General features: G+C 25.6%; 1 protein-coding gene and 2 long non-coding RNA genes across 3 annotated transcripts in view; 1 reads left to right on the forward strand and 2 right to left on the reverse strand.

The window, feature by feature from the left end:
* LOC126549487 (uncharacterized) overlaps positions 1 to 12,198 on the reverse strand; it is a 36,205-nt gene extending 24,007 nt beyond the window's left edge. Inside the window, exon 1 of the long non-coding RNA XR_007603598.1 lies at positions 11,969 to 12,198. This is a non-coding gene — a long non-coding RNA (uncharacterized LOC126549487). The remainder of the gene's footprint in view (positions 1 to 11,968) is intronic.
* Positions 5,428 to 23,362, forward strand: LOC114129660 (thiamine transporter 2-like). The gene is made up of 10 exons (XM_050198800.1): positions 5,428 to 5,852; positions 6,506 to 6,659; positions 9,562 to 9,732; positions 13,192 to 13,411; positions 18,402 to 18,577; positions 19,532 to 19,681; positions 20,690 to 20,795; positions 21,667 to 21,859; positions 22,686 to 22,827; positions 23,008 to 23,362. Exons 2-10 carry the CDS (start codon positions 6,534 to 6,536, stop codon positions 23,107 to 23,109), a joined length of 1,386 nt encoding a protein of 461 aa, XP_050054757.1. The 5' UTR covers positions 5,428 to 5,852; positions 6,506 to 6,533; the 3' UTR covers positions 23,110 to 23,362.
* Positions 14,929 to 17,702, reverse strand: LOC126549486 (uncharacterized). The gene is made up of 4 exons (XR_007603597.1): positions 17,623 to 17,702; positions 17,110 to 17,215; positions 15,348 to 15,494; positions 14,929 to 14,999 (listed from the first exon to the last, which is right to left on the reverse strand). It is a non-coding gene; the product is annotated as an uncharacterized LOC126549486 (long non-coding RNA).
* Positions 23,363 to 23,646: the final 284 nt, after the last annotated feature.

The raw sequence follows: 23,646 nt of genomic DNA on the forward strand, positions 1-23,646 counted from the left end.
AGGTAAGTACATATCACATATGTGTCCTTTTTGGATTTATTTTTTGTTAAACCAATGTACACAGCTAATGTGTCTATACCTGTGTATATTTTAATGATACAATAATATTTTAATGTCCCAATGAACCAATAATCATACAGTGAATTGCACGATAAAGCAATTATAACTTAATGGTGATGAAATAATAACACCTTAGTATTAGGATGATGTTGGGTTTTTTTATATTTTATGATGGCGAGTTTAAGAATTTACCTATATTATGTTGACAACACTCGAGATATCTATTATCGCACTTAATCCTTAAGTAGGTACTCGATTGATAGCGGTCTTATATGGGCCAGGATTTAGCTCAAGTGCCGCCACAGGCCTCAATATAATTTGTCACCGCTCAATCCATCCTCTCTCTCCATGAAAACAAATCGTTCAGTACAAATTTGCCGCTTTTAAAATATTGCCGTCCTTGGTTTGAGTCACGGATCTAGGCCAAAATTCAAGCATATTAATTTTATATTCTTATGTATATTTACTTGTTTGCCATTTTATCAGTTTTTTCTTTTTAATTGAACTACCAAGGATGAAAATTAAGTCATCTGTTAAAAAATACTGCAAGTTACAATTTGACGCCTTATACAACTGTTGTACCACGTAAAAAAAAATCGAATATTACCTTCTCTCTCAGATATAAATAAATAATAACAATGATCACTCTGGATGATAACGTCATCAAGTCCTGCAATATTATAATATATAATCTTAGATTATACATAGAGTATGTTATTGTATCATTATATAATTAATAATATAATGTCTTAAATTAAAGCCGATTTACTGTGGTCGATAAATAGATATGTAATGAAAAGTATTGAGTATTGAGTAGGTAGTTATGAATGTTATGACTAGACAATCACGTATTCGCGTGATGGGTTGCTAAAAAAAAAAAAATCATTGGTTTGTTTTTTTCACTTAATGATAAAGTTAAAAAGAAAATGTTTTTTTAAGCCCTTACACGGTTAAATACTACAAGTTATGTAAAAGTGATACATATAGAATTTATACTTTGAAATATAGGTAGTAGCTTTTGCAGAATATTTTCATTATGTTTTTCTAAACAAAACAAATTCATAAATTCGTAAATTGTATAGGTAGGTTTAAGAGGACGTTATAATACCCGCATATTGTGTTGTCTTTGTTTTGAACACAGACTTGCTATGATGTACGTTAGTAAGATAGAGACAACAATAATATAACGTCCTCTTAACACATAACCTTAATAAGATTCATTTTCATTTAAATTATCTGATGTAAAAAAATAAAATTCTTTAATATTTTCGTATATTATTAAGTTATTTGTAAGAGCTAAGCATAACACGATATACTCGTACATTGTACTTATACAAAAACAAGATTCAATTGTTAAATATTACTAACAATCGTTGAAAATAATTTAAATCCTCGTGATCTCAGGATTTTAAAAGTTTGGTACTCTATTCTAGAATTCATAATATAATACACACACATACAAGTTGTTTATTATTATTCATGCTATATAAAAAATAACAAATTAAAGATAGCTAAAGCATAAAATATCGGGTATTGTTTTTGATGTCGTTGTACTAGTGATTTGGATTTTTAAGTTCTCTAAATATTTTTTGATAACCCCCTGAAGTAGACTCCATAATATGCCAATTGAAAATCGCAAAAAAATAATAGAATATTTTGTTTACGTTACTGAAAATTCTAATTGATATACTTTGCCAAACAGTCGTATAACCGATGAGTATTGTACCTAATACAGTAATACATTTAATGAGCAAATGCTAAAACAATTAAAACTATATATAAGTGAGAGTATACGGTATTGTGTACGGCGCTTACATACACCAGCTTAATACACCATATTGGACAGACAATGTTTCACTTTTTAAAAGTGTTTATAACATTATAATTATTTATTATAAAATCAATCAATCAATGCACATTGTGGTATTTTTATTATGTCATTTTACTCGTTATATCAAAATTGATTTTGTGAAATGACTGTAGACTATATGTTTATAATGAAGTTGTTATAATAAGCAGTAATTTTGTATTACAGTAATTATACTAAATCCAGAACTAAATAGAAATATAAAAGGCAAAATGAATGGTAATTATTTACAATAATATTAAAGTATGATTTATCTGAGGGATAGTTTATTGATTTATTGTTAATGATAATATTGTTGTTGTCAAAAATGTTAAAATTTAAACATAAGTACCTAACCTACCTATAGTACCAATACTCAATTATTGTGAAGTGCAAACTGATGCAATTTAAAAAGTGTAATAATAATTATACGTTCAATAGTGGCTATTTTCGAGATATTATTGTAAATCGTGATTTTTATAAGGATAATAAATTATTCACTAAAGATACAAAATAATAATTTTTTTTTGTGATTTTCGTATGTAACTATTAATTTTTTCACACCAGCTTAAGCTCTCATAGTAATCCTTTAATAAAACAATTATTTACCACCTCACTTCCTGGTAATGCAAGTAGAAGACTCAATAGGCATTAGGCAGTGGCCTAGAGACTTACTAAAATAAAAAAATAAAAAAAAATCTAACAATTCTTAAAATTATACCCGGACGGGTGGTACTGCTGAGTGCTGAGTGCTGCCCATAAATGTTAATCTCCTATTACTAACCATTTTTAACCATCAAATTTGCTTATTGTACAAATGTTATATAGATTGTAAATTATTTTAAATAAACGAAAAAAAACTAATAATTTTCGCGTCAATTGTTTATAGGGTGCATTAAGACAAAACTTTATTATATAACGATCATATAACATTATACACCTACTCGTATGTAGGTGGTTTTTAAGAATTTAATAGTTTATCTTAAAGAAAAAAAATCAGTTAATTCGCATTGCTCGTTGCTATTTAATAGGTGATGAATGTATAAGTACTAAATATAACGTGTATATAAAAATAAATAAAAATAAATCATTGTAAAATAGAGCTGTAAATATAACGCCTATATTTTTTATTTCATACAAAAAACCAATTGGCGCTTTAAATTATATAAATAAACTAGCTGTCACCCGCGTGCTCATCCCCCGTGTATAGTTTTTTGCAAATTGTGAGACTGTTTCTTTGTCTTATATTATGTATATAGTTATTTCGATCATAAAATACTATTAAGTGTACCTTTTACCTACGCAAAATAATAATAATTTAAGGTGTTTATAAATTCTCATAATGAAAACAATTTTTTTCTCACATTAATATTATCATTATTCTTTCACCTGGTAAATATAAATTATATAATAATATTACGAACAACAATAATAATGATTATTAAACAACAATATTATATTGGGCATGGCATTCTGTAGGTTTTCGTATCATACGCCAATCAGCGAGTTATTAACTTACTATACTACTTTTCTATTGATAATTATTATTATTGGATGCGTTTTAACCTTTCTTAACTAGGTACTTCGAGTCTTAAGATTAAGTACTCCAGTCGAAGTTAGAACGCAGTGATCTATACTTCAAGCCCAGTAGGACCGTTCAAAGTCCCGAGCCGTAGTCACATCTCTATACGTTGACAATAAGAATTGATTCATCGTCGATTTTATGTACACATTCTAAGGTGGGTTGTGGGCGATTGCTTAACTATACGCATAATTATTTTAATATAATATTATAATATGTAATATATTTACGTCGAATTTCAAATTTTACAGGAGAGACACACAACTTATACACATACTTACTATTACTATAGGAACACGTAGACACTAGACATGTTTCGTTTTCACAAAAAAATTGTGTGCTTAGATAACTCGTTTTTGTAAAAATCATAAAATGTCAAAATATTGGACATCTTCTCTCATAAAAATGGTACTAAAACCTCCAAAAAACTGTCAGGTATAATAGTAAAAATTTGGTGACGATACGTTGAATGGTGTGGATTTTTATGCGTGACAAAAAATCGGGACTTGCTTTTATAGTAATAGTACAAATTAATATTGTTTTTATCTGAATTAAAAATATATCAAAAATATTTAAGTACCTTTATGCATATTTTTTTTAAACATTTGTCTCGTGACAGACACGACTTTGCTTAATCAGATTGCCACTTAAAATACAATTTTAGACCTTTTATTATTCATTTCCTATTATAATAGTAAATAATTCGAAGCATAAATATATAAATTTTTTTAAACGATAATTATAAAATTGTTATAACTTAATAAATTTTAACGAATAAAATTAACTTACATTGCTTGGTAACGAAGAAAACTATTCCATGAGTAATGCAAATATATAGTTAATATAATATTTTTATAATGTAATTTATTAGCTTTGTATAAATTATATAGTTGTAAACTTTTATTTGCATCCTGTGTTGTAGTATAACATTTTTTATTCATAAGTACATAAGTACATCTTTAAAACACATACCTAATCGTTTTTATACGGGGACAGTGACACCGAAGCTTATCACCTTCATCAGGTTAGGGTCATCTATATACTATCAATTAGTATAAAACAAAAATATAATATTATACTATTATATACAGAGTGGTTCGCTAATTAATATGCTCATCCCCATTTTATCATTGAACAATGCATTTCTCAAAATTTTTATTTTGGAATTTTGTAATAGTGTACTAAAAGTTTATGTATTCAAACACTTATATCTTAGACATAATCTTATAACCATAAAAATGTAATTTTTTCATATGAGATTTCTCAAATTTCAAACTAGTTACTTTTTGAAAAAACTTTGATGTATACAATGTACATGTTATTAATTATTATGTATGATTTGAACGAATAGTTTTATTATAAGCTTTATAAGTATTTATAAGGACATATCTAAAGATAATAGTCTTTAATAATTATTTTATATAAAATATACCTAATAATACCTGCTACATTTAGCCTAGTACATTTATTATACTTGTAACACAAACAATTTTTACAAATTATATAATATAATCTGCATTTATTAAATACCTATAATTAATAGACTATTATTTTCAGTACTTTAATTATAATATTAAAAACTCGGATACAATTTATTTGGACTTTGATTTATATAAATGTATTCAATAAAAATCTTCTGCTTAAAAGTTTACTTTAAAAAAGGAGTATCTCAATAGAAAATTAAACTTTTATAGCCATAGGACACATTTTAAATAGGATAAAAAAATCTAAATATTTTTTGAAACGATAGCCTTCAAGTAAACTTATAAAAATGTCATAAATGCGTTTTTTAAATATAAAAAGGAGGGAGTGATAATACTCGGTTAATCACTCTGTATATTATCATAATAGACATATGTGTACTGTATAGTATACATATATATTTAGATTCACATATTCTCTAAACCACAGTTGCAGATCATATTTTGTACTAGTCGACCCGGTCACTTCTCCCGTGTTTGGTTAGCGTGTTCGAGGTAATTGCGGATCACGTGATTTTTGTTTTTTTATTATACTTTCGACTTTTTGTTTATTTCATGCGATTATATTATTATTGTTTTCGATTATTAAGTAATTGTTATCCGATAAAGGCGTATTACAACTTGAAATATATAATCTGACGGGCGGATTAACGTGTTTAGTTTCGAGTCTATATATAACAATACTAATCGACAAACATCGGAACAGTTCAATGTGACGGATGGAATCATAAAACAATAAGCGAGTACACGTACCAATTAATTTAAGAAATACATTAGTAAATACATAAATGTAGTAATTGGCGGTTGTGCTGTTCTTTAAATTTTGCTCTCTGCGATTGCCGATAACTTTTAAAACTATTGATAATTATTACGTACTATATAGGTAAGAATGTATTATATTTTTATTAAATATAATTTTAAAATAAGTTGGATGTTTAATGAGCCTTTGTACAGGTTCTAACCGTGTTGATAACAGTTGAATAATTATGCTATGTTAAAATTTGATCTTGAAATTAGTGTTACTATTAATTTGTGAAAACTAGTTCTTGCGTCATACCATTGATTATACATAGTATAATACTATATTATACTAAGTATAATCAATGGTCATACATATATCCATCTAATTCCTAATTACTATGTACTTATACAATTTTCGTTTTATATGCTTTTATCATCCATATAATATGATTCAATAATTTTTATAAATTGATAACAGTAGTGATACAATGAAGTTATACGAAAGCATATAATTTAAATTAAAATGTAACTATCAATAATTTTGTGATTAATTACCTAAATATCTGCAATTATATTTACTTACAATCAATATTTTATTCATAGTTAGGCCAACCACTATTTTTTTAAGAGGCTACCTAATATTTATCATTTTTGTATGACTGTTTTCGTTTATGCTCAGCGTAAAAAATTCCTTTTATTTTATTAGCCACAATATATTTAAGTAAAGGCATAGATTAAGTATTATGTATTAGAGTTTAAATATTAATCAATGACTTTTTAATTTAATTGTTATAGATAGGTGTTCATAAATATTATAATCAAAATGGACAATTGGAAGAAAATATCGTTTTTGGTCGGTGTGTTTGCATTCCTGAGAGAATTCCGACCCATCGAACCATTTTATGCTGCGTATATGACAAGTCCTTACATAAATTGTACAGTTGAACAGGTAATGCATACTTAAATTAGTCTTAATAATATATTGCTGTTTTGATGGTCTTATAAAAAACGTACTTTATACTTAATTTTGACTTTTTTCGATTAAGTAAAACTAACTGATTATTGCTTTGAAGTTCATTAAATAATTTGAGGGTTGTTTAAATGATTGCTCAAAACGTTTGATTTAATACACATTTACTAATATTTACTATATTTCTAAGTTTAAGACCGGTATTAATTTTTTATTTGCACGGTAGATGTTTTATAAAAAAATTAATAATTGTTATCAATATTATCACGTAATATTATCTAAACCGTTATTTAAATTTTAATATAAATCTATATCTGCCACCTATTAGTTATTAATAATACTAATATTACTAATACTTAATAATTTAAACACGGATAGTTATTTTAAAGTAGGTATTATAATATTTGATAACAATTTCATACAAATAATTTAGGTAGTTATTTTACTTGAAACAATTTGATAGATATCTGTATGGTTTATGTGATGCAAAATTATATTATGAAAAGTCTTGGGCACATTCATTTTGTCTCTTATGTAATAATTTATTATAATTTATTCCACAAATTGAGCTTTAAGCATAAACCGTTAAAACTATAATCATACGTGTGCACAAAGTACATGTGGGTGAACAAGTAGTCAGCGCAAATTTCTGTCTCATCCTCTTTTGAAGTAAATATTAATATTTTATTAAAATAATTTATTTTAACTACTAAAATCAATATAGGTAGTGAAATTAGGTTGAGCAAAAATGCGTTATTGAGTTAATAAACTGTTTTGTACGCAGTTACGTGTTTTACATTTTATATGCTTATACAATACATTTTCTTCTTTTTATTATTGTTTGTCATAATTTATTCATAGGTTAGGTTAGGTTAGGTTAGGTAGAAGGACTAGGTACTTAAAAAGTAAAGTAAACATCATCAAAATTTTGAACAATTTACATGACATATCATTTTTTTGATTTTCTTATGAATTTCAGTAAACATAATATTATGTTTCCCAATTTGTATTTTGCGAATCATTATAAACATATTATATCTAATAGTATCCATTATTCTTACACGTGTGTAATAATCATTATTTATAAAAACTTTAGCAGGTAATTATCTAAAATTAACTTTAGTAGGTAATTATTTAAAATTATTTTAATTCCAGTGGTATAAAAATATTTCAATACCTATTTAAAATGTTTAAGCATAATAGTCAATAGTTTATAAAAAATCAAAAGTTTACTATGAAACAACGCATTTTAATAGGTTATTATCTATGTTTATATAAAACGTTATAAATTAGCGTGGCCACATAACAAATTATTTATAGACATAATAGCATTTTAATACAAATTCATTCTATAATAAGTTTAATTATTATTCATATTTAATTATAATAATCACTTAATAGAATTTCATAGATTAACGTAAAATTACTTTCATTGTTAATTGTATTGTAATTCAAAACACCAATCAAGACCAAAATCTGTATTACATTTTTTTGTATTACTTCAATATTATTTTTAATCAAATCTTCAATTTAATATTTAAAGCAATTCAATATTATTTTTAATTCTGTGATAAAAAATAAAAATAAAACATTATGTAGTAATTTGTTGTAAATTCAAAACAGGGTTTTTTATTTTTCACAATAATTACTATAAGTAATATTTTAAACATTGAATTTGAAAAATCAGCTATCCTCATAAAGAACTCATAAATTCTTTATCATATATCATAGGTACGTCATGTAAATTATTTTTATATGAAAAATTTTGTTCTAATTATTTATATTCTTGTAGACTAAATACTAATAATGCTATATTATTGTATTATTTGTATTACCATATTATTTATACTTACTAAACGTAATATTGTACCATTAGATACATAATAACTCTTTAAAAATAAGTCTGATGATATATATTCATTATTTGTGAAATCAAGTTGTATATAACAACGAAATATAATTGTTTTTGTCTCAATAAAATTTATTAAACTTTATATAGGTAATTTAAGAGATAGTATTCTTAAATTAGTATTTATTTTGATGTTACATGCATACACCGATTAAGCAAATGTATTTAATACCTTTATAGTGGTTAATTTATTATGGCAATTTTAAATAAAAAATAAAATAATAAAACAAGTTTATTAAAATAAATATTTATTTTATAAAAGTCAATAGATATGAAATCTTTAAAAACCTGATAAAATGCACTTCAAAGTCTTTGAAATTTAATTCCCCTACTACATTTATTTTGTTAAAAAATAACGTAATGGGAACAAATCTAATATACCAATTATTTATCTTCAATGTTAAGTAGTTTGAAAGGAGAATTTATTTCGTTTTTTTTTTATCTAATTGACAAAATCTAATTTTAAATTTTAAATGACACGTGACAAAGTATTGTAAAGTATACTGACATCAAATTGTTTTATTTTTTTTAATCAAAATCTATACTGTGCTTAACAGCTTAACAATTAATATTAAACATTTACCAATATTTATAAATATCAAATACACGTCAAAATATAAATTTTCGCATACTCTACGGTTTGTAGTTTCTAGTTTCTAAAGTTTTAAACAATCGATAGTGAATATTGTTGAACGAATTTGATAAACACATAATATAATACCTACCTATTTATTAAGATTTAAAATTACTTTTATTTTAAAATTATAGATACTTTTTAAATAAATTTGACTGGTTCAAAAATTATATTATAATGTTGTACAAAAGTCAAATATAGCACGAAATAGTACTCGTTTATATTCCAAATACTGTGTTTAAAATGATTTAAATATAAAATAAATAGTGTTAATACTTATCTAATGCATTACTGTCACTTGATGTGTATCTGAAATAAAATTGCTGTTGAATTTTTAGATACCAACAGAGCTGTATGCTGTTGGATCATATTCTATGTTTGTGTTGATCATAATTATATTTTTGGTCTCGGATTATGTCAGATATAAACCTGTACTAATTGTCGATGGATTTGGCGGAATAGTTCATTATATTGCCATAACAAATCGTCCTTCAAAACTCAGAATACAGGTAATTAATTAATTTATTTTGATAATTTGTATTGAATTGTATTACAACAAATATATAATTAAACCTGCTATCATAGTCAGAAATTATTTCTGTCATTAATCCTTTATAAACATAGAGTTTTTTCACATATTGTACATAGAAGATTACCAACATGAAATATAGATATATTGAAACAAAATGCAGATAATGAAAATATCAAAATATTTGCACTTGTCAATAATACACTTAGGATTACACAACATTCAAGTATAAAAAAAAATATTGATAATATTTTTTGAACTGCGTTTTTTAACCAACTAGTGTAATATAATAATGGATAACTTATTAGCTATGTTAAGTTAGCACATAATACTTCAAAACAAACTTTCTGAAATACTTGTTATTAATAGCAATTTTTTGTTCATAATTATAAATGCGTTTTTTAAATTTTCTAATGATTGCTTAAAATTCTTTCCATATGAAGCCAGGTCATCTATATATATGAATAATGATTTATATAATAAAGGTGAGAATGATTCATTTAGTATTCTTTGAAAAATGGCAGTATTGTTTTTAAATCCCTGTTGGAGCCTAGTAAAAGTCATTAGTCCATGTATAAATGATAAATAAATAATAATATAGATAAATGCTCATTTATATTGATCGTCAAATTTGATCGGTAGTTGAAAAAAAACACTGTTAAGGTCTAGAGAAGTGAATTATTGTGATTCTTTTAAAGCTCTAAGTAGATCTGTGGTTCTAGGGATAGGATATTGATCTGTTTCTACCCGTTCGTTGAGTTCTTTATGAGAAACTACAAGTATATATGAGCCTTTTTCTTTCTTTTTAACTAGGAAAGCTGGGGCTGCAAATTTAGAAATTATAGGGCGAATAATATTGGCTTCAAGTAATTTATCTAATTGTGACTTGAATTCATCTCTTTGTTGTGGAGATACGCGATGAGGTGCGTTAAATTTCGGATCTTTATAATTAGGTTTCTTTTTGATTTGGCATGGTTCTATATTGGCTGGCCTAACCTTGGAAATGTCTGTTGTAAATATTCTTTTATTTATTCAATGACTTGTTTATGTTCCATTAAGTTCAAATTGGCTGATATATTTATTAATGTCCCTTCGTTATCATAAATAATTTCTTTATTAATAGATATGTTACTGTTATGAATGTTATTGATTTCTTTAATGCCTGTTTTTTTATTGAAGGCATTAATTTTTTTATGTATTAATTAATTCTTAATGGCATTTCTAATGGAGTTGTTATGCTTATTAATATTGTTATTTTCATTGATTAATTGATTTACGTTTTCTTGTTTACTTGGTAATGATTCTGACTGTAGTGATAAATCAATTAATATGCCTTCTTTGACTTGTATTATTTTTTTATCAGTTATGTTATTTATATTGCTTGTAATTTTTGTTTTATCATTGATTATTGCTTTATTATTTTTATAAATATTTATTTTTGTGTTAAGTGATAAATGGTGATTGTGTTCATTATATATGAATATTTAATGAGTATTTTTGTCAATGGTTTTGTGGACTTTTTGCCTGGAATCCAGTGCGTGTTTTTATTAACATTATATAATACTATCGGGGGTCTATTATCGTTTTCTTTAGAGTAAATTATTCCGCTTTAGGTAGTATCGTCATAAATGTATGTATCGAACACATAATGGTTAGCAATAGAACCTAATTCATCATCTACTAACCAGTAATTTGGGAGTTTATTTAAAGTTAAAGGTTCCAAAATATTGGAAATTGTAGTTATTTTCTTATTTCCGTCATTAAGTGTGTTGCATATTGCGTATATGCCGCAGTTATCGTCTCCGATGACATTTTCGCCTGGTTTATAATTGTTAAATATTTTAAATGCTTTATCATTATAATTTTTTAAAGTATTTGTTGGGCGTTACTTTGTAATGAATCAAAAATATGCTTGCGCGTTGCTATTGATGAGACTTTACCTTATAATAATATATTGACCTAGATGTTACGGACAAGTACTTTCAACGAATAATAATTAATGAAGCTAGGAGTAGCTACTATCCTAACCTTACTTTTATTATAAGTTTAAGTCTAATATTATTACGATTAATCAGGATCGTGAGTATAGATTTATAAACGTAAGCTATAATGATTTGTGATGTACCTGAGTCTACGTGTCTTCATTAATTTATTGATGATGATTATTCTATTGTTGAAATTATGTGTATATTATATATATTATTATATTTTCTTACCTGGTCGATGTTGCTTGACTTGAACAATGATAGAGTTTAAAAAGAGTAAATTTAAAATATTAGTTTTCTTGAAATAATTTAAATACAATCTTAGGTTTGAGTAGAAATTATTTTAATTATTCACGACAAGATATTGTAAGATTTAAAATGAATAAGTTAAATTAATAGGCGCTTTTGAATATAGCGGATCAAGACGGTACGTATGAAAACTGTATGAGGCAGTATTGGATGATATGAGCAGACTGATCAGTGTATCAAAATGGGGGTTCTACTTATAGTATTGATCTTTGATATCTTCTTGTTCCATATTAAAATTGTTGTTTATTTGCTTAAGTACATAAAAATATGTTATTGTAAGATAAGTGTCATTTATAAATATGTATATAAATATGGTTATTACTTATTATGTAATAGTTTTTTGTATATTTTGATTAATATCAGGGTACATAGGCATATATATTTGTTATGTTTTAATAGTGTTTATAAGATATTGTTCTGTAATTTAATTTTACATTAAGTATAATTATAATATAAAGGGTACATGGGTACAGATTATTTATTGTGGTTTTCTGGTAATAATATATATAATATTATTATGATGATATTGAATCATTAAGCTGTGTAGGCGTAATGATGTAGATATCATTACAAATAATTAGCGCATTATAATTATTAGAGATGTACAGGCAAACATTTTTCGGTTAATTAATTTAAAATTCTGTACTTATATTAGTAAATTTTACTTTTTTAAAACATTTATTATATAATATAACATATTAATTAAATAAAAAAAATTATTTTATAATTTTAACAATAATATACATTTTTGGTAGATACTATTATAATAATTGAAATTACATGAAATTGTACAGTATATAACTTGTTTGATAAAGGATTGACGAATAGGTATCTAATAAACTATAAACATTTCGGATTTCGTTATAAGAGTAGATAAATCATAAATATCATAAATATATTCTTATCTTCTTATACTGTTATAGTCGATATTTTTGAAATTAAATAATAATTACTTTGATTAAAAAGAAAAAAAAATCATTTAATATTTTAATAGTGATATTAAGATTATAAACTGATTCCTACAATAGATAAAAATAATTTTGCATGTATTGTACTTACTTTATATTTTATACATAAAAAATAAATAAATAGGTATGCTTTTAAATCTGACCAAAAACGATATAGCTTATTTTTTATTTTTACAGTTTGGACAGGCGTTCTTTGGGTTCTTTTATTCCGCTGAAGTGGCTTTATTTGGATACTTATACGCGATGGTAGAAGAAAAAGAATTTTATCAAAAAATAACTGGTCACGCGAGAGCTGCAACGTTAACAGGAAAATTCTTTTCATCGTGTCTGTCCCAAATTCTAGCCACTTATTATGGAACTCCTCCATTCAACGCGTTCGTTTATATGTCTATTTTCGGTAAATACATATAAATATTTCTTTTAACTCATATTATATCGATAGATTCATTCAAGCTAAAAGTGTTTAAGTTTTGAATGTATGAAATGAATTTCTCAATCATATAATATTATTAAGCTCTTCAGAAATATTAATATAAAAGTATGATAAACATAATAACTAAAATCAATGGATATAAAAATATAAAAATTAAATTACTCATACAATATGTATATCCCTTCAAGTTCATCTGGAAATTCGAAAACAATTACGAAAAAAAAATATAGTTCTCTGAAAACTATTTTATACTGAAAAATATATACTTATCCCACTCAGGCAATATCTTGGTCAGTAGTATTATGACATATATATATATATATGTAATATAGTATAGTTTACGAATCATCGTTTTTTTTTTTTTTTAATCATACAGTATCCAAGTGCCAAGATGAATGGGTTACATTTTATAGCAACTATGCGTTTAAAAAAGTTAAATTTATAAAATAACACATTTTTTAACGTTTTATTGTATTTTGAATGGATAGTTAATATTGTATGATGTTAATATCAAATATCTATCACAGTTCGATAGAAATATGAAATAAAAATTACAAAACTTGATAATTTTTCCATTTCATTAATAGACATTGGGTCATAGGTATATATGTTTTTATTTATCGGTGTTTCAATGTAACTAATACAAAGAAAAACTACTGTATATTATGTATTCCAAAATCTGTTAACGAAATATCATTTATTTATATTTGATCGCAATTATCACTGTAATATGAAACAGGGATACAAGAAATTATTAGGATAATAATCAATGTAATCCAATTACTATTAATTGAAATAATTAATCTAATATAATAACGATGACTTATTATAATTTTATAGTTATTTGGTCACCATGACAACTCTAACGGTCAGAATAAAAGGTTGTCGGCGGTCCAAAAATTTATAATATATGTTAAAAATTATCATACATTCAAATATTTAAAGAATATAAGTATTAAAGCGCAAAGAATTTCAATAGAAACTTCTTAAAACAATATTTAAATTTTTATAGGTAAAGTATTAGCCGTTAAGCTGGTTTTACATATAAGTATTTAAAATGGAATACTTATTCATAAGCAAGTTTAATTGTTTATTTTATAACAATAAATAACATTAATACGATATAAATAAAGGGTATAACGAGTAAGGAAGATAAACCTAATCATAAAATAATTTGCATGTCGAATCGCATGTAAAAAAGTGTAAGCACAAAACATGTACAAATGACAAAATTGAATTTTGTAAGTAGTTGTATTTATGTAAATTATACAAAGTTGAAGATTTAAGCACTTATAGGCTTGCAGTAAGTAAAAATTATTATAATATACTTGCTGTTAATTATTTAACGCTTCATTATTAGAGGAAAAGATTTTTCTAAAAAAATTATTTAGTATATTCATACTATTTTTTCTTTATTTATAACAATACAACAAAATGACATTATGAGAAATTAGAATATATGAATATATAATATCTCCAATAATAAATAATAATTTGTATGTAGGAACAGAATGTGGTTCAAATTTGTTCTAGACATTTGCATACATTTTTACTGAAAAAAAGATATTGTCACATTAATATTTTTTTTTACAAATTTAAATAACACGCTAGGTATTGAATAAATTATGGACAATCTATCAAACATACATCATATATATATATATATATAGTAAACACACTAAGCGTTCATGATGATTTTTAAAGTTTTCTGCTAAGCTTACTTTACGAAATGGTCGTAAAGTCAAGGAATCAAGCTCATAACAATATTATATAGTAAATACAATGAATAATGATATGGATGTTTCGCGAATAATTAAAATACAGTATAATCTATAGGTATTAAATTAAATGATTTATGAGCGCTATATATTTATTGTTTAGTAAACAAATCTTAGTTCACCTTATAATAAAAATTAAATACGTATATATATTGCACAGACTATTTAAGTATTGATATTAATTGAAATTTATGCATTGCACTCGATGACACTTTTCGAACCGATATACACGTGTACTTAATTGCGTGCATCACGTCTTATTTGTGTACCTACATCAAAAATAAATACAGCTGTAACAATATACAATTTTTATAAGATGTATTATTATCTTAAAGATTCGTTTTGAAGTCATTACTACTGAATTGATTCGTTAATAATGAACATTTATTACTTAAACAATATTATTTTAGATTCTGAACGGAGTGATGAATGTATTGATTTTACAATGATGTATGTTTTTTTTTTTTGTGTCTATGTACAGCATAACTAGTCGAAATAATGCTTCAATTTCAAACATGGGGGGTAGTTTCCGATGGAAAAGTGAATATCCTTGGTGCATTATACATATAAAAAGTAAACATTTTCCAACAGTTTTCAAAAAAATTGAAAAAAACAAAAAAAAAATGACGGAAAAACAGGAATTTTTACGCAAAACCAGTTTTCGACCGAATCGATTTTTTTATATGGTTATAATTCAGAAACTAATCACTGTAAATACTTGAAATTTTCACCAAATGTTTATATTAGTGTTATCTATATACAGTTAAATTTTCAAAAAATTTTGACTTTTTTTGAGTTATTTATAGACCACTGAAATTTTCGATTTTTATGCGAATTTTTTTTTTGAAGTGTCGGTAAAAAAATTTTGGATGACCAAAAGAACTTAAAAATTTAATACAAGGTTCCTTATGAGTTGTTCTTATTGTAGCTAAAAAAAAAAATTAAAAATCGTTATTCACAATTTTTTTTTAAGAGTTTATAGTTCAAATTTTTACGAAATCTGTCGAAAACGCGAAAATTTGCAAGAAAGTTGAAAAATCATAAAATGTTTTGTGTTTATAACTAAGGATTAAAAATACAACATAGGTTTTCCTTCAAGTAGCTATAGAGAAAATTCGAAGCATCATTATAGGGAAGATTTTAAGTGCGTTTGAATTTTAAATTTTTACGAAATCGCGTAACGATAATGGTTTATCCTCAAACGATTTTAAATATTTGTTATTTTTCAAAAAGTATAAGTCATAGATACTTGAAAATTTTACCAGTTATTTAGATTGGCATTTTCTATACATGATTTAATTTTCAAAATATTTTGAGTTTTTTGAGCTATTTATAGACAACTGAAATTTTAAATTTTTCTGAAAATTTTTTTTGAAGTATCGATAAAATATTTTTGGCCCAATCAAAATACTTGAAAATTTGATATAAAGTTATTAGCATTTGAAGTTCAAATATTGACAAAAATTCGTCAAAATCATGAACATTTGCAAATTATTTTGTTGGTATAATTCATAAAAAAATTTGCATAAGTAGCTAAGAGTTGAAAATTTAATACAAGATTTTTCATAAGTTTAGCTTACAATAATTATAAAGGAACTTAAATTTTGGTGTATTCAGGCCATTAACAAAACCCACCTTTTTCACAAACCACTGAAAATTATATCCTAGACTGACAAAGGTCAAGAATCTTCGTTCAAAATCGTCTTTCGTATACAATGATAACTATCATTGGATTCAAATTTAACACTTCTAAAATATATAATAGTGATCCACACGGCATCTAATGTACAGCAGAGCGGTACCCACTTACTCGCTTTTTTTATTTTTATGTAAATATTTAATCTTAACTAACAATAGTTGTCATGGTAATTAATTATTACTTACCACAATTTTCACTTAATACACTTTTTTACAGATTTCATAAATCTCAGGCGTTAACAATCTAGACGATCAAAATAGTATTAATAATCCTTTATACATCCGTGGATTTCTGTACGAACAATAATATATAAATTCAGCTTACAATAAATAATCATAAAATTAAAAATATAGGATTTATACTTTAAAAATTAATAATTGATTATAGTTTAACATTTCACTGACTTACTCAAACGCGTAAAATAAAAAGGCAATATAAAATGTTAGAATTGTGCATATTATATACTTATGATGTATAACTATAATACAGTAAGTTCCGCTTAATATGATCACTGGTTTATTAGAGTCAAAAATGAAAATTCCAAACCAAATCGTATGTGTTATGTTCAAAATTAATTCTCAACCAGTTTTTAGAATCAAAATGACCAGCACCACCTTGGTTGGATCACCTTAATCACATTAAGCGGAACTCACTGTATAACTTAAGGTTTTATAACTTTTCAAAATTATTATAAGTACCTATTGTTCACTGACCAAATGTTTACTGTTGTAAGGATCATTCTGTATGTCTTTATGTATATATACTGCAACAATGACAACGGCCAGTACTTATTACATAGAGCATTGTTTACTTAATAAAAAAAAACTATTTGTAGGTACTTATATATTTTGTACGATGTATTGTAGGCAACTGAACGTTGATAATGAAAGAAAATTAATATTTTATCCAACGCATTAGTAATATTACACGTTTTACAAATTACATAAAATGCAAAGGCAATACCTATATTAATTCATTTTTTCCTAATAATATTAATAATTATTATAATATTATAGATATAATATAGCCACATTTATATGATAACGAGTTAGTACCTACTACCTTATAAAGTTGTAACTTCCCTCCCAGGTTTCCCATATACTTTTAACCCATTATCTATCGATAACTGTTCAACTTATGCGTGAGTGCCTAACTAAAATAACCACACTTCAATACTACAACTAGTTTGATGTTTTGTTTAAATGGGTTTTTTTTAGTTTCTTTTAGCTTTTATACGTAGATACTAAGTATTTGTTATAAGAATTCTTTTCTCAACAATCGAGAAAAAAAAATGAATTATTCATTTATTTCGATAAAACAACAAATTAAGATTATAATGTATAATATATTTAAATACCAAGATAATTATTTTATGTGCACCTACAGTTAATTTTTGTAATATATAATGATATTACCTATATTGGCCATTGTGCCTTATTTCCAGTGCATTCACTAACATTTCGTCTTATGTTTATAGGCATGTCATCTACGACTATATGGGCGATATTTCTACCAAAAGTTAAGCAAAGTCTTTATTTTTCAAATAAGAAAAAAGTTGAAGAAACGTCGATGGGACAGTCCACCGTCACCATTTATAACCCAGAAAAATACAAGGATTCACAGCTGAGCATTGAAGCAGCTCCCAATGAAGAGGTATGTAACATAGGGGATTACAGTACAACAGAATTATAGGGTTATAATATATAAGATATTATAGGTTATAATAATTAAATATATTACTAAGTTGATATATTATTTTAGGAAGCGTTATTTCCGTTGAAGCTAGTTAAAAACAATCATAGAATTATAATATTTATTTTTTGTATACTATCCTAAAAAAAATGTATTTAAGTACCTACTTACTTATTTTTCTAACGCATCATTATTAAAATATATGGTTTTCAAGAATTCTCAGAAAATCATAACTTGTAGGTAAATAAAATCTGTGGTGTATTACCTATGGGTGATGTACAAACACCACTACAGTACTGTAATTTATTGTTTAACAGTAGGTATAGCCAGTATAGGTACATGTTATATAATAATAATTGATAATTATAATACCTACGTAACTTTTTGTCTTACTTCAAGAGGATATTTTTTTACAAATATACCAAGGTCCTAATAATGGTTGATTACTGATAGGTTTATGAAATAACGTTAAGATCTAGAACATCGCATTTACAATAATATATATATTTTTATAATATACGATATAACTATGTAACTATGTCAAAATGTTATATTGACTATGTTATGGTGTTACTAGGGGGCGCTGCAGAAGCAACTGCAGCCCTTCTCAAGATTTCAAGAAAATGTATGAATGTTTCCAGTGTTCTATGAACGTGTTACAAAAGACATAAAAATGCGTAATTAAAATTGTAATTTACATATTTCTTTGATTGGAAATACTAAAATGTTTAACACCGCCACAATCATCATATGTAATAACAAACTATATGAGAAAATGAGGGATCTCATGGTTAAGTCTCCCCTAAATAATTATATTATAATGAACCCCTTAAAAAAAAATAAATTATTAGCAACACCACTGACTGTTGTACGTGTACCTATACATTTTCTACATACTATTTTGTTTATTTATAGAAAGTCGACAAACCCGAAAATAACGAAGTTGTGGAAGCAGAACAGAGCTTGATCAATACACTGTACAACGATTTCAAACAATCGTATTCCGACCCGTACGTCCGTAAGCTCTGTTTTTGGTGGGCAGTGGCGATGGGTGGTTACTTACAAGTCAGTACACACACTCACACACACATCTATTATATACATACAATAAAAATCGTTTATAATGACGTTAAAGGGACCAAGGAAAATAGGTCATAATAACCGTTTGTCATTATAACCAAATTTATGAAAAAAAAATTTGTAATTTCAATACATATAGAAAAAAATTAAAGATAAAAATATTTTTTTATTTAAATGAATCAATTAAATTATTATTTTAGAATTAAATTAATAACATTTTGTTAAAACATCTATTATTTTGGATTGAACTTTGTATAAGAATCACACTCTATTTTTTTCTAGTTCTTCAACATTTATTTTCGGACAAAATTGTTGCAAAATAACCAAAAATAACCGTCATAATAGTCGATACAAATTAGTACATACAATATAAGAGTTTTTCGGGTTAAGGTCATTATAAACGGTTTCTACTGTAATGTTATTAAACAAATTTCTATATTATGAAATAGTGTACAGTATAGAAGTTTGTGCGAATAATTCAAACCATTTAACTGTATACACACAGAAGCACCGATGTTTAACTAGTTGAGTCGATATAAAATTAATATTTATTTAATTTTTTGATTTTGCTTTACCTTTTTTTGGATAAACATTAGTTCATTAAATTTTTATAGCCTCCGAAACTTCCAAATTCCTTAAGTGTCCTACAGGAATATTTACTGCCGATCTCTGAATTAAACAATATAAGATATTATCATGTCATGTTTTGTATTCAAATATTAAATTTCGTATATCCCACTAATGTTTATTTTCCCCGTTGTCCCAAGATGTTTAACAACTAGGTATTAAAATAAATTGTTTGCGATTTGAATAGCATAATTAAACATGTTATTCGGTGACACCCACATACCATCTATTTCATCTATGACATGACATCGGTATACACATATAATATACTATAATATGTATGTTATAATGTAATTCAATATCCATAAACTACTAGTTCAGTAGTTTATAACTATATTAACATCATCATAAACATTTATTATACAGGTGTATGCGTACATAAATGTGCTCTACACCTACGTGTTGGAAGAAAATGAAGATACGGAGTTTACGCTGTACAACGGCGCGGCAGAATCGGTAAACACACTCACAGGTATGTTAAGTAAAAAATAGTTACCTATTTATAAATCAGAGTGCATTCGAAATTATTTTTTAAGGTTTGATCTAGCAACTTATTGTAGTTGTTGTTAATGATATTTTATTTTTTATTTTTTTTTGCTAGATACCTGGTAATTTAAAATTAATTTAACCCTCTAGTGAGACAAGTTGTTTCATTATGTTCGATATTATTTATTGTGAAAAAAAATATTCAAAAATATGCCCGTAACTGACAATTAATATTTCAATAGGTATATACTGGTTTATCCATAATCTAACATAACACTTTTTATTTCTACAGTCATTAACGTTTTGGAAAATATTTACATAATTTAAAGTCGTCAAGAAAACATATTTTACTGTTATTCTTTTTATCTAAAAATGTTCATATTTTCTGAACCAATAAGTGTTTTACGTTAAATAGATCACCTGATCTATTTGTAACTAAATTATGTCCGTAGACGTATGATTCTGTTACAGTAATCTAAGATTATCTATATCGAGTTTGTAATTTTCATAAACTAGTCTTTATTTAAAAGGTTCAACCCACTTTGTGAATCTATGGTATACGTCTAAGTGAAATCGTCAGATGTTTATTTATTTTATACGTCAAAAGTGCATCCATGAGTATTGTGCATAAATTTAAACACACCAACATCACTCGTAGAAACATCACTTGTAATAAATTGTAGTTTTTACAACAAAACTGTATGGGAAAAATGTAGACGGCCTATGCGTAGACACTATAAACCATCGGTGCGGAACAAAAACTGCATTTTAGTTTTTCTTAATATAATATACCTGTTATAGCACATACTTGTATTATAAAGAAAATTATTTTTTATTGAACACGATTTATTTTTCAGGTGCCCTTTCCGCGTTTGCTATAAGCAAGGTAAATTGGAATTGGTATTCCGTCGGCGACATTTTCTTCACCGTTGGATCTGTTATCGCCGCCATTGTTTTGTTTTGTTGTGTTTACTGCCGAAACTTGTGGTACATCTACGCTTTCTACATAATCTACGGAATGATGTATCAGACTATGTTGACTATTGCAGAGTGAGTTTATTTCGCGCGTATGAATTTAAAACATTGATGCAGCTACTATACGGGAGACAGATTGGTAGTTTTTAGAGTGGATACAAATTGTTTTAGGTTTAGGTGTTTAATAGAGGTATATAAGTATTTGGGTGGACAAATGATGATTAAAAATTGAATCAATATAATCGTAATAGGTATAGCGTAAAGTTTTTATTATTTAATAAAGGAGGAAAAAATATTTTACCACTGCTGGGCGCTTTAATGTGTAGCTACTCCACTGATTAGTATGGTAAAGATATTGAGACAGCATTCTCATTGGAAATTAATTATATAGATGACTATATAATACGACAGATGTTTGAGGACCTAAGGCGGCAATCTAATGCAGTTTTCTGATATATGAATAGTGACTGTTTTAATCTCTTCATCCATTGGATTATGCATATTATATGAGTATTCTAGTGCTTACATATTATGTTACATGTATACTATAAATTAAGTACTTACACAATTTTCCAATGTCCAATAATCATCATAATAAATATTAAATGTATCACCACACTGTGGTTATTATCCGTTTCATAAAAATGTACCCTTTTCAACCAGATGTATGAATAATTATAAGCAATACTCGAGACATACGACCCACTATTATACCTGTAAATTAAATCTTTCAAATCGATATGATAGAAATTCAATTTTCTTATAGGCCAAAGTATTATACCTCCACTCACGTTAAACAGGTATCTATGGAAAGATGTATTAAAATATTGTTATCATTATAAAAATTAGTTTAGGATTATTTGTTAACAAAATATCAATGTTTGATAATTTTAATTTTCAGATCTGAAGTTGCCAAACGATTAAATAAAAAATGTTATGGATTGATATTTGGCTTTAATACTTTTATTGCAGTATGCATTAATACCATTATTATATATGGAGTGATTCAAGGTCATTTTATTAAAATCAACATAGCACAACAAGTAATACACAAATATAATAAAATATTGTTATTTTTTGAATATATTCGTTTCTATATGTTATACTTTATAAATTTTTGTTGTTGACAATTCTCAATCATATAATCTTACATTAAAATATATGAAACTAAATTTAATAGATAATAAAAGATAAAATACCAATTATAAAATTTTATTTTTCAGTTTTTGATATACACCGCGTTGTACGCAGTACTTGCGATATTCTTTTTCGGTACATCCATTTTGAAAATGTTCAGAGACGAAGGAATTGTAGAATACAACTGAAGCCTGAATGTGTCCTAAATGAACTACCTATGGATATTTTCCCTGGAACAAAAGTAATTTTGTGAACAAATAGATTTAATATGAATTTGTATACTAGTATAACTTTAAGCATTCAAGAAATCATATACGTGTTATTAAGTTTATTATTACGTATTTAAGTAAGCTTGTTATATAATATTTATAATATTGTTATATATAGACTATTGTCAATTATTTATTTAAATTATACAAAGCGATTCGACAAGTTTTCTCAGTACTCGTCTCTTTATTTTTCTTTAAAAGGTAATGAATTTATTCAAGTATTGTTTTTTGGAAATTGATACTTTATAAAAAACGTATTTTATAATTCTTAGATTAAATTTTTTATGTAATTGAAAGAGTTTCCTGTGACAATACAATTTTTTTTCAAACAAGAACCACTCTTTTTTTTGTTAAGAGATGGTTTTTTCTTATGTTAATGAAGATTAATTAAAATTTTACCAACTAGTTCCTGATAGTCATTAATAATTAATATAGGAAAATAGTTTTTATTGATTA

Source organism: Aphis gossypii, chromosome 1, assembly GCF_020184175.1.
Source record: "Aphis gossypii isolate Hap1 chromosome 1, ASM2018417v2, whole genome shotgun sequence".
NCBI classification, from domain to species: domain Eukaryota; kingdom Metazoa; phylum Arthropoda; class Insecta; order Hemiptera; family Aphididae; genus Aphis; species Aphis gossypii.